The sequence below is a fragment of the Dryobates pubescens genome, chromosome Z, assembly GCF_014839835.1.
Source record: "Dryobates pubescens isolate bDryPub1 chromosome Z, bDryPub1.pri, whole genome shotgun sequence".
In the NCBI taxonomy this organism is placed as follows: domain Eukaryota; kingdom Metazoa; phylum Chordata; class Aves; order Piciformes; family Picidae; genus Dryobates; species Dryobates pubescens.
This window is the reverse complement of record NC_071657.1, coordinates 15,403,786-15,420,681: the sequence shown is the minus strand read 5'-3', so window position 1 is coordinate 15,420,681 and position 16,896 is coordinate 15,403,786. Positions and strand designations below refer to the sequence as shown.

The 16,896-nt window shown below is 40.1% G+C and overlaps 1 protein-coding gene across 1 annotated transcript in view; it reads right to left on the bottom strand.

The window, feature by feature from the left end:
- The window catches only part of SRFBP1 (serum response factor binding protein 1), a 74,212-nt gene that overhangs the window by 44,027 nt on the left and 13,289 nt on the right, over positions 1-16,896 (bottom strand). Inside the window, exons 2-3 of the mRNA XM_054178732.1 lie at positions 1,394-1,482; positions 359-431 (exon numbers count right to left, since the gene is read on the bottom strand). Of these exons, the coding sequence (XP_054034707.1) occupies positions 359-431; positions 1,394-1,482 (162 nt within the window). The remainder of the gene's footprint in view (positions 1-358; positions 432-1,393; positions 1,483-16,896) is intronic.

The window sequence follows — 16,896 nt, the reverse complement described above, 5'->3', positions numbered from 1 at the left end:
CTTTGCAGTCAGAAGTAAAAACATGAGTTGCATCATACTTAAAGCTAAGAGAACCAACAATGAGGATACTGTATTGTCAGGCACAATAAATGATTTCCATATTCCTGAGCAGCATGATACCTTTAATTTCTGCACTTTAACAATTATAGGAAAACCTTCAAGCACTACACATTTCTAAATAAATTCATGTTTAGCCTGGCAAGCTTAAGACTCAAACTGACACCTTGAGAAATGCAGCAAACAAACGTAGAAATGCACAAATATTCATAAGTTTCCAACTGTGCTACAGTAATGACCAAGATGACTCTACTTTTTGTTATTAAAATTAATTGCTGTAAATATCTAGAAAAGTTATTACCTTCATGGCATGGATTTCTTCTATTAATCTCTCAGCTCGTTTTTGGTTCTTTAATTTCAAGTCTTCTGAACCCCTGTAAATAAAATCTGTCTTTATTAAAAACCGTCTGGGCTCTGTTCACTTTATTACCCTGTGGGCTAGCACTAAGTAGCAAAAATACAAATATCACAAGAGTGGTCATAAACACATTCCCTTGTTGTTAAATTGTCATTTTAGCTAAGAGTTGAACATAATCTAATGCTTCTGCTGTCCTGATCATGCAAAAAAACTCCAAAAAAAACCCACTGAGGATTTACCAGAATAGCAAGAAAAACAATTGTTATTTCATTAGAAAATAGCAACTACAATTGTTATCAACAATACATAGGAGACACTGATATTTCAAATAAAATTCCATTCTAAGTTCTGTAATCGTTAAACATACCAAAAAATTTTGATTTGCTCCTTATTTTGCACCATTTGCTAAAGTTGTGGGGAAGAGTATGCTCAGTTTACATCCTGAACATAGCAACAGATATATTATCTCCAGTAAGACATGTTTTAAGCTACTTTGGGCTGGTTATTTTTACATATTTGATCTTTAAAATGTTGGTTTAAGTGTTTACTTAAATAGTAATTAATACTAATTCCATTAATAATCACACATGACCTACGTGTCTGTGCAAACTGAACAGAATTTTTTGCTATAGAACCTTGGAGACAACTGCAGTGAGAAAAGGTTGCACAACACATTAAATAGTAAAACAATGTAAAAGATCAAATCTGATACCATGAAAGTGATTTGGATTAGCTTCCAATACACTAAATAACTTTCTAAAAAATGTTACCCCAGTTCTCCTTTTTGAAACGGCTTTTTAGTTAGTATTTTTACTCTACCTAAAGAGTCAAATATAAGACAAATGTAATTTTTGCATTGTAGTGCTTATGTGTAAAATGTAATGCATGTTTTTCCCACTTCTCTGGTTTTGGAAACATGATTAAGATACTGCATCACTTATAAACACACCAACAAGAACGGTGATATTTAAAACTGACTTTTTCAGCTTCAGTTTTCTGATGTGTCTGGTTAGTTTGCGAACAGTCAGGACTCTGGCCTTCTTCACATCTTTTCTCATCTTCACCACCTGTCAGAAAGATGGGAGACACAAGCTTTTTATTTTCCTTGATCAGTTCCTATATGCAATGCATTCATTACATTGAATGGATTTCTAAAATTCAAATAAACAAAAAGAACCATTTTTGAAAACAGTGTGCATTCCCATGCTGACCCAATCCTAGTTCAGATGAATTCAGTTTCATTTAAAAATCAAACTGCTTTCATAAACATCAGAGGAAGAACAACCACATCTTAAAATGTGGTTGAGATCTAAAGAGAAGACATTTCTAACTAGCCATACTTTAATATTACTCTTAGATCTAGACTGAACCAGAGATTTGGAAAGACTCATCTCTTGCCTTCACTTTATCCCTTTTTGTCCCAGTGAAACAGCAGAAACTCTTCTATATTAGTACATAATATGTAAAAGCATATTTGTTACAAAACATTTTTAAAGATTAAGACTTCCAAAACAAACATCACTTTTGCAAAGCAGAATTTGAGATAAAAAAATCTGCTTCTGTGACTTTTTATTGAAAATAAAATCAAAGTGATTTCCAAATCACTACTCTATCCTTCCCATCACTCTATTCCCAAAATATATTGCATAGAGTACTAAAGAAAATTTGACAATGATGTTTCAGTCCTAAATCTCACCTCAAAATACATGAAACAGAACTCTAGTTATTATTAGACACAGGACACAAGTAGATCAATCTTTGGATTCTTTTTGCAAGTAAATTCTATCATGGGAAGCATTATCCCTAGGCACTGTCTTGTCAACGACACACACTTCATTGACATACAAGGTGTCAATAGTGACTTTTAACATTGCTTTTCTTCAAGACACAAAGCCCCTTCATTATGTATACAGACATATCTTACTACTAGGATTTTGTTCCTAACAGTGAAACTTAGAAAATATTAAATTTTAAAACAAACAGAAGAGTAAGTCTTCCTACAAAAAGCCAAACTTCCCTTAAATTTATCCAGTGGGATAAGTTTCAAAATAAGTCCTTCCTTTCTCAAAGATGTTCGCTACCTCAGATTTCTTTTGCTTTTCAAAATTCTCTGAGATAACATCAAAAGTGATTGCTTGATAGTGACTGTACCATCAAGTCAGATCCATCTGGAATATTAGTGCTATTAACCTGGCAAAAAAAGCAATCAAAGCAAAACAGTTTCTAGAGATGCACACGGTGATTACCAGCCCCACCTCTGCCAGGGAAGATGGGGAGGGTGCAGAGCTGCACTTCCCCAAAAAGAGGCCAGAGGAATTGTACTGGGGCAACATTACTGGTATGGAGAGAAAGAAAAAGGCTAAGATGGCTTTTGGGACATGAATAACTGACTTAAGATTGGTCTCCTGTTAGACAAGTGGAAAGACTAAGTCAGTACGTTGTCAGTACTTCATTACCTATTGAAAATAACTATGCACACAAGTCGACCTACAAGCATTTCTACCTCATTCAACAGCATGTGTTAAAAAGCACATATGCCCTGTCTTTGCTGGAGAGCAGCACTGCTCTAGTCTCCATGTGCTAAGGTAGAAATCCTTAATATTGTAAATTGCAATCTGAGTGTATAAACATCTCCTTTTACAATGTATTGAATGGAATTATCATTGCTTCCTATAGAACACCTTCTAAATGGAAGAAAATAAAGCATCTTCTGGTTGAATACTTGTTAAATAGTTTATATGTACAGAGTTTAGCTCTTTGGATGCAAATTTGGTATGCCTTCTTAAAAAGTCTAGGGAAGGAGGATTGTCTGTTCTGTTTTGAGTTTTGTTAAACAACCATTAAAAATATCCATGAGCTACAAACACATCTGAATTTAAATAACTCATACTTTACATACTAGTTACTGTGTATCCAACACAAAGTATATTTAACTTACTCTCAAAAAATAGTTTGCAATGCATTTTTTAACAGAAGTATTAATGTAAACACAGCATGTTTCCGGGGCCTACCAGAGCCAAACTCCAGCCTCCTTAACTGCCAGCCAGTGAAGCTTGTATAGACATATGACAGTAGGAATGAGGGAAGGTATTCGCTCTTTGGCAGACTAGGAATACCAATTTATGTAATCCACAGTCACTTCTTTCACACGGGACAGTATGCATCAACTTTGTTCTTGGAAGTACTCACAAAGTTCTCAAGAAAGCAGTCAGCTCTTTGGGACAGAAATCAAGAAAGTCTTGGTTTAGATTCACAGAATGCCTGAAACAATGGGGCTTAGGCCACCAGGGTGTCTCCTGTGGCTCACCAAACTGTCCACCTCTTGTGCTATAAAGTGAGATACCCAGCTTCCTCCCAAGTAAAATACAACAACAAAACCACACTTCTCATCCCACCTCCACAATAAAACCCAGCAAACTAACCCCAGCCTAGAAAAACAAACCCACACATAATAGATTTTGAAAAATAACAGTATTTACAGATAAGGAAGATTATTTTTAATATACACATAGGTTAAGAAAAGACAACATGAAAAGGAGAAGTCTTTGCACTGAAATGTAGAAAGGCTGAAGTACTTACTAGTGCTTTAAGACCAAGCAATAAGGATTTTTGTGGTAAACACAAAAAAATTAACTATAAATGCATGTGAATCTCACAGCAAAAAAAAAACAACCCAAACTCTTTTATCAACAGAAACATATTACACTATTCCTGGAAATTCAGGAAGTCTGCAACTCTCAGTAGTAAAGTAATCACTTCAATGACTCCATGCAACAGAGAACTTTCATTGTTGAAGAGCTTTCTTTTGTTGAAGACATTTCTTTATTCTGTAGGACACCACTATCTCCAAGGCCATTACTACATGACTTGCCTAAAGGCTCAAAAGCATGACTCAAAATGAAATCCACTGTGCCTTCCACTGTATGCTGTATTTCTATTACTGCAGATCCTAAACAAAGATGACTATGAAGAAAATTTCATGGCTGCAGGTATTTTACAGAGAGAGGCTTCCATCACCCCACTATCTTGAAACCTACAGTAAGTGTCATCACAAAACATCACATGCACCAGCCAACCGCACGAAAGTCACTTTAGGCCGTAGGCAGATGGTAGCCACTGCCGTTTCAAGAGAGAAAAGGCACACACAGCATAGCACGGGATCAGCAGATTACTAGCCAGACAAAAAACCTGCTCCTGCAACTTTTGTCCAAGGAGTGCACACTACTGAGGGGGACTGCAACAAGAAATACTGACTTCTGTACAGCCTACATGATAGCTCCCAGTACTCACTAGTAGTAGCAGCAATATCTGGCAGCAAAGAGAGCTACAATCTAGATGGAGGGATACCACTTGGTACGAATGAACAAGAGGGTGTATGTCAAAGCAACAGGGTGATTTCTAGCAAATAATGCACTACGAAGCGAGCATCTAAAGGCGTCATTACAACTTTAACTCAGACTTTATAGTGAAGGAAGGAAGAAACCAACAGCTCCAGTGGCCTTTTCTTATTTCAGGTTTCTCCTGACTCTGAAGAGTAAGTAACTCCTCTGGAGACTTGCACTCTTGCGTGGAAGTCCGATCAAGGCTTCCTCACTCCACAGCAGGTTCAAGACCTTCTCATGCCCAAACAGGGAGAAATAAAAGGAGAGAAATGACTGAGAAACAGCAATGGATGACCACACTCAGAACCATAGAATGTGCTGGCTGGAAGGGACCTCTAGAGATCATCTAGTCCAACCCCCCTGCAGGAAACAGGGACATCCCCAACTAGATCAGCTGCACACAGGATTGTTTAATTAGACCTTAGATTATCAAGTTTCCTTCTAGTATGTTTCTGCAAGAGTAGTTTGGTTTGAATACTTATATCTTAGTCATAGTTACAGATTACTTTTTTTCAACTACCAAAAATCTTGAAGGACTGCATCAGTATCTGAATCAGTGTTGGACTGAATGGAAAGGGCTTCTGATCACATACATTATTCCTTTGAAATTAATGTGACATGGTTATTGCAAAACGCGTGTCATAGAAAGCGACTTTAAGAGCCTCCCATATAATTAATTTGTTGCAAACCTCACATTTTATTAAAATCTTCAAGTTTCTTGAAGTGAAACCTCAGTTATTTTTAGATGAGAGAAAAAAAAATAATTAAAAAAAAAGGGTTTAGGTTACAAAAACCTAAATCACTACCGAATGGTCCTTCTGTTGGTGATGGCAACAAAACCACACCACGTAATGTGAACAAAATGACAGTACAGACGCAATATTAAATTCAAATTCACACGACTAGTCAAAAGTATTTGCCATCACATTTTTAAGACAACAGCAGCAAAGTTCTCAAAGGAACACTACATTAGAATAAAATGTTATACTTGGCTGCTTCTGAAACTTGTTTTGAGGTCTAGGTCTGTGCCGGCAACTTGACTCCAAACTAAGCTAGTGTTCAGCCAATTCAAAGAAAAAGGGGGGAAAAAAAAAGGAAAAAAGAAAATGGAGAAAGGAAAGGGGGAGGGAGAGGGGAGGGAGAGGGGAGGGAGAGGGGAGGGAGAGGGGAGGGAGAGGGGAGGGAGAGGGGAGGGAGAGGGGAGGGAGAGGGGAGGGAGAGGGGAGGGAGAGGGGAGGGAGAGGGGAGGGAGAGGGGAGGGAGAGGGGAGGGAGAGGGGAGGGAGAGGGGAGGGAGAGGGGAGGGAGAGGGGAGGGAGAGGGGAGGGAGAGGGGAGGGAGAGGGGAGGGAGAGGGGAGGGAGAGGGGAGGGAGAGGGGAGGGAGAGGGGAGGGAGAGGGGAGGGAGAGGGGAGGGAGAGGGGAGGGAGAGGGGAGGGAGAGGGGAGGGAGAGGGGAGGGAGAGGGGAGGGAGAGGGGAGGGAGAGGGGAGGGAGAGGGGAGGGAGAGGGGAGGGAGAGGGGAGGGAGAGGGGAGGGAGAGGGGAGGGAGAGGGGAGGGAGAGGGGAGGGAGAGGGGAGGGAGAGGGGAGGGAGAGGGGAGGGAGAGGGGAGGGAGAGGGGAGGGAGAGGGGAGGGAGAGGGGAGGGAGAGGGGAGGGAGAGGGGAGGGAGAGGGGAGGGAGAGGGGAGGGAGAGGGGAGGGAGAGGGGAGGGAGAGGGGAGGGAGAGGGGAGGGAGAGGGGAGGGAGAGGGGAGGGAGAGGGGAGGGAGAGGGGAGGGAGAGGGGAGGGAGAGGGGAGGGAGAGGGGAGGGAGAGGGGAGGGAGAGGGGAGGGAGAGGGGAGGGAGAGGGGAGGGAGAGGGGAGGGAGAGGGGAGGGAGAGGGGAGGGAGAGGGGAGGGAGAGGGGAGGGAGAGGGGAGGGAGAGGGGAAAAACGTGAGTAAAGATTTGTAGATGTGTCAAGAATTGTACATGTCCACTCTGAAGGATATTATCAACCACATTTGATTACTTGATCAACCCCTCAAAACCAAACTGTTCTTAAAAAAAATTTTCCAATGGATTAAGAGGAACCAATAAAAAAAAGCAATAATGTTTCTGTAAATGGCTTGTTTAATATAACTCTATTTAAAAGCACTGAAATACTAGAACTGTGTAGGTTTACAACCTGAAAAGTATTTCTTTTTCATGTTACCATGTACAAAAGCTAGTACCACACAATTTTAATCTATTTTCCAGGTATCTTCAACCTAAAAGATTCAGAATGTCTTTTTTTTTTTTTTTTTAACTCAAAGTTAATAAAAGGTTATTTATGCAGGCAGCCCCAGATACCCAAAATGCAAAAAGGCCAATAAACCAATGGCCCTGTCTTCTTCCCTTGGAGCAGCCTGAAGCACATACAACTATTCTCCTTGGGCCTCAGTCCATGAGATGTTGAACACTGTGGTCCTGACCCAGTAGTGCATTTAAATCTGTAAATCCTTAAACAATTAGCACTAGACAGACTGAAGTTTCTTAACCCATTTCTGCTTTATGACAGCACACAGCCTGTACAAGTTCCTGTACAAGTAACAGGAAAAGGCTAATCACTGTGTTAAGGACAATGCATCCAAAGTCATTCAGTGAAAAACTCAATTCAAGAGTTTGTAGCATCCTGGAATATCCATAACATTACATAAACACACATCTGTTGAACAGAGGCTTCCCTTCTCTTCCTCAACATGGTGAAGTCTCCTGTATGAACAGACTTCAAGGCCCTGACACAATTTCAAAGGATTTTATTTGTAGTTTGAAGATACCACTCCTAAGCAGTACTTTTTCAGTAGACTTAGAAACATAGAATTCTTTCAGTTGTAAAACACCTTCAAGATCATCAAGTCCAACTAACATGTCCAAATCTACTTTGCAACATTTTTCACTTATTTTCTCATGCATTTTTCATCACTTGATACCTGAAATGAAAGTGGGTAGTTCTGATTTTGCTTTTCTGCTTCAGTTTCATTTAGCCTCTCAAGGCTAACAGCCTTTATCCCATAAATTCTCACAGGAAAGCATCTATTTTAAATATATCTTATCAGAGTGCTATCAGCATACTACCATGCATTTGTGCAGCCTGGGTCTCCTGAATGAATGATGGCAATACATGGGATCATGGGTATAAGCGATGCCTCACTCCTGGTGGAGACCCCTCATGCCAACAGAACTCCAGCAGGTTAAAATCAGAGTCTGATGCAATAAGATCCAATTGGTTCAAAGGAAGAGACAAAAATAATTTACATGTGTCCAAAGGTATACAATAGCTTCAATAGCTTTTCTCTTTTTACTGCATTAAGACATTCACTTTGAAGCCCCCTCAAGTTTAAGGAGCACTGCTAAGTAGAAAAGGAAAAAGTCATTAAAAACACACCAGAACAAGTTGTGTGTGTTGCTTAAATTATGCATCAACTTAAGCCAGACCAAGAAATCCATCTTTTTTTCTTTTTTAAAGTGAAATATACTTGAGTATTACAGGTCTCTCCAATACCTACAAGACAAACATGGAACTAAGTAATGTTTGTTTCAGTTCTCACTGATCTTCTTTTCTTTCCTCATTTTAAGACACACCAAAAGCATTGATTTAATTTTATAGTTACTTGGCAGTCTTCTAACCAAGAAATTACCATGGCAACAGAGTAGGCTAAACCTCTGGTGCTATTTGGCACTAGAGAGTTTTAAAATTCAAAACACCTGCAGCTGGACCATGTATTAGCCAGAACTAACAATAGTACATAATCTTTTGAGTGAACAATCTAAGTGAAAAAATGTTTCTGGAACTTCATTACAAATATTTCTCTCTATTTTCTGGAATGCCAGATTGAAAGATCTAATGATTTTAAGATTCTTAAGAAAAGTTAGGATTTGCCAATTTTTTTTTCCTTTTTTTTAAAGAAGAATCCCTACATTACAGTATATATTTTATTCATGTCCAAATATCTAGAAATAGCCAGTCTCAGATGTATTACAGCTTAATACATTTGCACATAAACACAGATATATAAATATAAAAGGAAGTAAAGGCAGCAAGAACTATGCAAATGCACCTGTCTGTGGCATCAGGGTTCATCTCTTCAGTTCCAGGACACTTTTACACTAATATTTATCCACAAAAAAAAAAAAAGAAAAAACATCACAGGTTCTAACTTATTACAAAAAAACAAAATAAGGTGAGTTTTCAGCCAGATCAATTTCCTGAACTGTTTCCCCATACAGTTACATATGAATGCTAGCTAGTTATGGGGCAAAAGAGTAGAGAATGAGCAGACAGATGGCCTATAACAAATCAGACTACAACAAATAAGCTATCCCTGTATTAAATATAAATATCAAATCCCATTATAGAGAGTGCTAAGGAACATACAGTTTCTTCAGCTAGACTCTGTGACATACCAGTGCAACACTCAATCTTGCATTTGCCACTTTCAGCTATGCACGCAAACAGGTTCAGATAAAGGGGACTTAATTACAATAAAGGGGAATTATATTACAATACACATAACAAAATGTAGACAAGTTCATCAAACATGAGGCAACACTTTTTGTGTATTAAAATATAGCCTACTGCTCCCCAAAATAGGCAGAGGCATCATCACTAGCCGGAGGCACTCAAAAAGCAGAACACCTGCAGTCTCTGGGGTCCCCCATGCTCTCATTCTGTTAGGCTCTCAGGGTTGGGCTGCTAAAGATGGCTGTGGAAAAACACTGTCAAATTTCCATCTTTATCATGGGAACAGTAATATAACACACTCCTTGTGAGTTACTGTTAAAACCTTCCTCCACAGTCTGTCTATGGGGCCTTCTTTGTGCTTCCTCAACTGAAGCACTGAAATATAAGCTGCCTTTTTTCTTTTTTCAATGTAGCACTATCTTTCCCCCTGCACAAAGAATGGTTGTCATTTCTAGCATAATTTCTCCTAGTAGAAACCACAATGAGTACTCAGACTGCTAGCAAAGATCACTTTGATCTAAAGGTTTTGAATAGCAATTCCAAGTATCTCAGATAGTTGGGAGAGAGTAAAGCTAGTTTAGAATTGCTTGCCCTTTGCCAAAGACAAAAAATTAATGGATTTACTGCTTCAAGGTTGGTGTCTCACTGTATGGAGTCAGGCTTTATGTAGTACTTCAGAAAGCATTTGAACTTTCAATTCTAAACCAGGATCATGAGCTGGCTAGACACACTTCTAAACCCTAAATAAACATCAGTAGTTGTAAATGTCCAGATAAGATATAACTGTGATAAAGTAGCCTAAAGATGCTACACTACATAAATCAGCACATAGGTCACCACACGGAAATAAAAACTACACAAGTCTTCCAAAACAGAGGACCACCTGAAGGCAGCTTCTAACCCTGTATTTAACTGATTAGCTGGACATAAGTTTGAAAACTCCAGCTAGCACTTTCCTAGAAATATTTCCACGGAATGTTGCAGGGAGATGTGAACAAAGAAGTCAACACAAGCAAGCTGAAATGGATTTCTGTGTTTAGAATTTCTTAATTAACCCAAGCTATAACTAGAAGTCAAATGTTAACCTCATGCTCATTTGTGCTTTGGTTTCACAGCAAGACCATAGTAGTGGAAGCTACAGCATTGACCTACGAATTTCCAAGATGAACACACACAAATAAACAATCAGAGTGGTGAGGGGGTTTCCCTGTTTTTTTTCTTCAAATGGCTGGGCTCATTGGCAAGGCTTTTCACTAGTTCTAAAGGGGGACAGGATCATAGCTAGCCTTGCCACTGGGAACCCTGGGTGCAATAGCCCTATGCTTGTGGAGAAGTGTGTTGGCATCTTAGATAACCAGGTCTTCCCCACTCAAGGTTGGAAACTATGTACTCAACTCCCTCCCTCAAATGTCTAAACACCAATGCACACAGCATGGGCAATAAACAGGAAAAGCTGAAGGACACTGTGCTACAGGGAAACCTGGTGGGATGACTCCCACAAATGCAGTGCTGCAATTGATGGGTACCAACTTTTCACAAGGGATAGAAAGGCAAGGAAGAAGAGGTGGTGGACTGGCCCTCTACATTATGAAGACATAGGAAACCATGCAAATTAATGAAGGTGATGATAGGGTTGAGTCCTTAAAGGTAAGAATCATTGTGGTGGGAATCTGTTATAGACCACCCAACCAGGATGAAGAGGGAGACAAAATTTTTTATAAGCAGTTGAGAGAGGTTTCACAATTGCTACCCTGTGTTCTTGTGGGAGATTTCAACTTTCCAGATGTCTGCTGGAAAGAGAGAGAACAGAGTCCTGGAGGTTCCTGGAGTGTGTAGAAAGTAACTTCCTGACACAACTGGTGAGGAAGCCAACCGAGGAAGGTGCCCTCCTGGACCTGCTTCTTGTGAACAGGGAAGAACTTGTGGGGGAAGAAAAAGTTGGAGACCATCTAGGGCTCAGCAATCATGAGATGATTGAGTTCTCTCTCCTTGGGGAAACAAGGAGAGGGGTTAATAAAACTGCCACTTTGAACTTCCAGAGGGCAAACTTTGGAGACTGACTGACCAAGTCCCTTAGGAGGCCACTCTGAAGGATGTAGGAGTCGAGGAAGGATGGACATACTTCAAGAGGGAAGTCTTAAAGGCACAGGTGCAGGCTGTCCCTGCATGCTGACAAACAAGTCAGTGTGGAAGGCATCTGGCCTGGCTGAATAGGGACCTTCAGCTGGACCTCAAGAACAAAAGGAGAGTCTATGGTCTTTGGAAGAGGGGACGGGTCTCTCATAAGGACTATAAAGATGAAGTGAAGCCATGCAGGGTGAATATTAGGAGAGCCAAAGTACAGCTGCAGCTCAACCTAGCTACAGCTGTTAAGGAAAATAAAGGTTTCTATAAATTCATTAACAACAGAAGGAGGACTAGGGGAAATCTTCATCCTTTATTGGATGCAGAGGGAAATATAGTGACTAAGGATGAAGATAAGGCTGAGGTGCTCAATGCCCACTTTACCTCAGTTTTTAGCACTGGAACCAGTAGTTCCCTGGACACCCACCCTCATGAACTAGGAGTCAGGGAGGGGAATCAGAATGAAGTCATTGTAATAAATGAGGAAGTAGTCAGCGATCTGCTATGCTTCTTAGAGGCATACAAGTCTATGGGGCTGGATGGGCTACACCCAAGGATACTGAGGGAGTTGGCAGAAGTGCTCACCAAGCCACTTTCCATTATGTACTTGAAGTCCTGGCTAACTGGGGAGGTCCCAATGGACTTGAGGGTAGCAAATGTAACACCTATCTACAAAAAGAAAGAAAGTAGGAATGATGATACACCCTCTTTTTTTCCCTTAGTTCTTTTAGAAGCTCATCACCCATCCAGGCTGGCCGTCTGCCCCGGCGGCTCATCTTCCGACGCATTGGCACAGCCTGATCCTCTGCTTTCAAGAGTTCCTCCTTGAAGTAGTCCCAGCTCTCCTGGACCCCTTTGTTTCTAAGGGCTGTTTCCCAAGGAACCTTCTGAGTTAGTTCCTTGAGCAACCTGAAGTCTGCCCTCCAGAAGTCCAGAGTGGAGGTCTTCTTGCTGCCCCTCTTAACTTGACCAAATACTGAAAATTCAATTATCTCGTGGTCGCTGGCCCCTAAACAGCCTCCGACCACCACATCACCCACCAGCCCTTCCCTGTTGGTGAAGAGGAGGTCAAGCATAGCCTTACCCCTGGTAGGCTCACTCAGCACCTGGGATAAACATTGTATTAATTTGTGTAATTACTTTTACAGTGACACTGATGTTAAATTTAGTTACATCCTCAGAAAATTAAGGAAAACACATCCTATCATACATTTAAAACATATTGTGTCCCAATCATCCTAAGAGACTCACTTTCTCAGCGTTTCAGCAAATGGCTTCACGGTTAACAAACAGCTTCATGGTCGACAAAGAAAACATGACATTGGCTGAGCAGTGATCAAATTGGATAAACACCTATCAAAAAATTTCTCAATTTCTCTGTAAATATGAAGAATAAAAGGAAGAATAAAATACCAGAAGTTTCAGATTGTCCATAAAGTATATATGTATAACCTATTTTTGTGAAAACTGAGAATAATAGTAACTGATCTTACTTTTATAAGAAAAAACCAACTTCTTTTTTGTTTTAAAGTCTAAACGACTTTTCTTCAAACTCCTCCTCAGTACGGTTCACCCCTGTCCATACATGTAAGAGTACCAGGAAAACAAAAGGCAGAAAGATTCTTCAGGTATGTGAAGAGTCTCATCAAAAACCCAGATTGCAACCATCAACTCCTGTTGCTAAACTGAAACTCAATATTAAGTTAGCTTTTGGATAGAAGCAAACCCCACACCAAGTTAAATATTGCACAATGAAAGCTAATTTTAATTATATGAGTTTCACCAGTACTGATGTGTCTTGGAGGAATATCACAAACTCTCCTCAGCTGAAAGAATTTCCACTGCACAAATACAATTTAATGATAAAATTTTCTCTGGTCTCTATCTGTAACTCCCAAGAGTGTCTACTTTCTTGTCTGATGCTCAAAAAGATACTTCTAAAGTTTGGACAGAAAGAAAAAAATTATTTAAGTGGAATTACAGTATCATAACAAAAAACATTGTGCAGGAGATGAGAGAGGTATGTCATAGAATGAAGACTGTAATAGGTTGAGTTTAAATATGCTGCTGTTATTATTCAAAACCATCCTGCCTCAGGATAGCTTCAAAATGGAAATGCTGGCTGGAGCAAAGTATTATGGGGCTTAAAGTTCAGATTGTAACATAGGAGGCTTCCTGTCCTAGTTGCCGCTTTTGGATTTTGCGCCTGGGAGTTGGGTCCCTTCCATTGGGATGGCAGCAGGACAGGGAAGGATGTTTGGGGTAGCTCCCTGGTTTGGGGTGTAGTTTACTGACTTCTGCTTGCTGCTGCTTTTCTCATTTTGCTGTGCTTTTTCTGCAAACAGGATAAGGTGCATTATGTTATCTCATTTGTATTAAACTCTTAACTCTTTCGCTCAGCCTATAGGGTTGGGTTTTTTGTGTGTTGTAGAGAAAAAGTTGGGTTAAACTAGCACAAAGGCATATAAAGGGAAGCAAGGAATGATCTCTGATCCAACAACATGACCAAACAGAAGCTAATGTAAGTTAATGTAGTGAAAGGAAGGAAGAAAACCATAAGCACTCTATTTCTAGATAGAAAAAAAAAAAGAAAAGGAAAAAAGCTGTGGCCATAAACATGTAATAAGGATTTAGAAGTCATGCTTTCAAAGGAAGAAATCCTGTATTCAAAAACATGAGAGAGAACAAGGAAAGGGGAAAGAATAGATAGGTTAGTAGTTTCACCCCTTCAAAACATTTGCTGCCTTTGCACATCTTCTTACAAAACTGTAAAACTGTCATCTTTTTATATAAAAACTGCTAATAGAATCAGATTTCTTGGTAATGTACAATAAAGTTCAGCTTAGGGCTTTTCCTGCGCTTTATGCTGCCCAAGGCCATCTATAACAGTGCATTCAGCAAGTACAGTTCTCTGTTCAGACCTAGGGTACTAGAGTGACAGACAAAACCTATGGCCTTAAAGACCACACTGAGATAATGGAAAACCGGATTTGGGCGATAGATTTTTCTGACTTACTCAAACAGGATTCAGCCTGTGTCAAATGATAATAAAATCACCAGAATGTGAGGTGAGCTTCTGTTAGCTTGAAACATGCTTCAGTATTATTGGCTGGCCAGACCCTGAAACACTATTGCTCCTTAAACCAAAAACCAATCTGTTCTTCCATGTCCTGGATTGAGTTGAACTAATTAGATTATCAGCTAAGCTAATTATGCATTGTGATTCTGATCTATTATGTTATATTAAACTCTCATCTCTTTATCTCAACCCTGAGATATGTGTGGCACTTTTCCCCACACTTTTGTGCTAGGTAAGCAGGCAAGTTAGCCCTTGCATTAACCCATTACATTCCACTAAACTGATTCCTGCTACCACATCTCTATGACCTATCTATTTTTGAAGGAACTCCTTCTCTCACAGAGAAGTTACAGACTATGCTGAAAAATAATCTTTAAAAGTCAGGTATTTTAATGCCACTACCATAAAACTCACTTTTCAGTCTTTTTGGAATGACAGGAAGAATTCTTTCTAGTGGGAATGGAGATGTACCTTGCTACAACAGTTAAGTGTTCTTTATTCTGAGAACAGTTTAAAAAAATTATCAATTTAATAATGAGAATTTATCATAAATACAAACACATGGGAAAGTCAGTCCTTAAAAAAAATTAAAAATCTAATAATCTGCAGTCTTCCAAGAAGTTTCTTCATGACATAAAACAGAAACTGGGGAAAAGGGCAAGTATCAAAAGTATAAGGAATAAAGATCTTAAAATGACCCTGACAGATGTCTGACAGACACCACTCTTTTGTTTAAAAACTATACCTTCAAGCAATCAGTTTTCAGGCAGGCAGCTGTCAAGACACCAGATACACAAGATGTTGTGTAACTATCCCAGTACCAGTTGCTGACAACTTAAGGCAACATCTGAAGGTTCCTGCAAAATCATCTTTGTTGTAACAGAACAAGTGCTCAGATTACCCACCTATTTTAGGTATGGCATGTTTATTGTCCAGCTATTTAGAACTTCCACACAGAGTGCTGGTTCTTTTGGTGATCCCCTTCTTCTGAAGCTTGCAACTTTCTTCTTCAGTCTCCAGCTTTTTCATGCCAAACACACATTTGTCCTCCTTATGCTTTCGTGCTGCTCATCTGAATTCCTCTTGCCCATCCATGCACCTATCATGTTTGACTGCTGCAATATTTAAAGAATTACCATCTCTCTCTCTCTCCTTCCATCATTCTCTTTTTTTAACTGCTCCACAAGCAAACAATCACCTTATCTGCCCTTTAGCTTTCCATCATCTGGAATTCCTATTTTATCATGCAACTAAGTGTAAGTTATACTCTCTTGCTCCTATGCTACTCATTTCCTTTTCAGCTGTCCCCTAGTGATTTTTGCCTCTGGATGAAATCCCTTATTTATTCCTTTGAACCAGTTGCTACTCAAAACAATTCTTACCAGCCTCTCATGCAACTATCTCTTACTCATCCCTTCCAGCTCCAGCATATCTGTACGAGACCTCAGGCTTTTTCAAATGCACTCTCATACAACAGCAAAGAGGAAGTAACATAATAATTTAGGCTGGAAAAGACCTTCAAAATTATCGAGTCCAAACATTAACCTACCACTGCCAAGTCCACTACTGAACCATGTCAATAAGCAACGCACATATCTTTTAAATCCCTGAGCAGCATGTTCTAGTATTTGACAACCCTTTCAGCTAAGAAATTTTGCTAATATCCAATTTAAACTTACCCTGGTGCAACCAAGCCATTTCCTCTTGACCTATTGCTTGTTACTTGACACCTAACTACAGCCTTTCAGGTGGTTACACAGGGCAACAAGGCCTCAACGCAGCCTCCTTTTCTTCACACTAAACAAGCCCAGTTCCCTCAGCCGCTCCTCAGAAGACCTGTGCACTAGCCCCCCAACACCTTCACTGTCCTCCTTCAGGCATATTCTAGCACCTTTACATCTTTCTTGCAGTGAGGGGCCCATACCTGAACACAGTATTCGAGGTGCAGCCTCACCAGTGCTGAGCACAGCAGCATGATCTCTTTCCTACTCCTGCTGGTCACATGGTTTCTGATACAGGGCCAGGATACTGTTGGCCTTCTTGGCCACTTGAGCACATTGCTGGCTTGTGTTCCAGTGGCTGTTGATCAACACGCCCCAGTCCTTTTCTACCAGGCAGCTTTCCAGCCACTCCTCACCAAGCCTGTAGTATTGCATGGGGTTGTTGTGACTGAAGTGCTGGACCCAGCATTTGGTCTTGTTGAATCTGTGATGAATAATCTTTTGTTTTCCTTTTTACAACCAGTAGTGAATTATTTGTATTTTTCTACTTTTCTTCTCAAAATAGGCGTCTAAATTTTTAAAGGCACAGCCTAAAACTGCCACAATCTCATACCAATGGCTCAGCCTATCGATCCAGCCCATCTAGGCCCCTCCAGTATATCAACACCCCCTCCCAGCTTGGTGTTGTCTGTA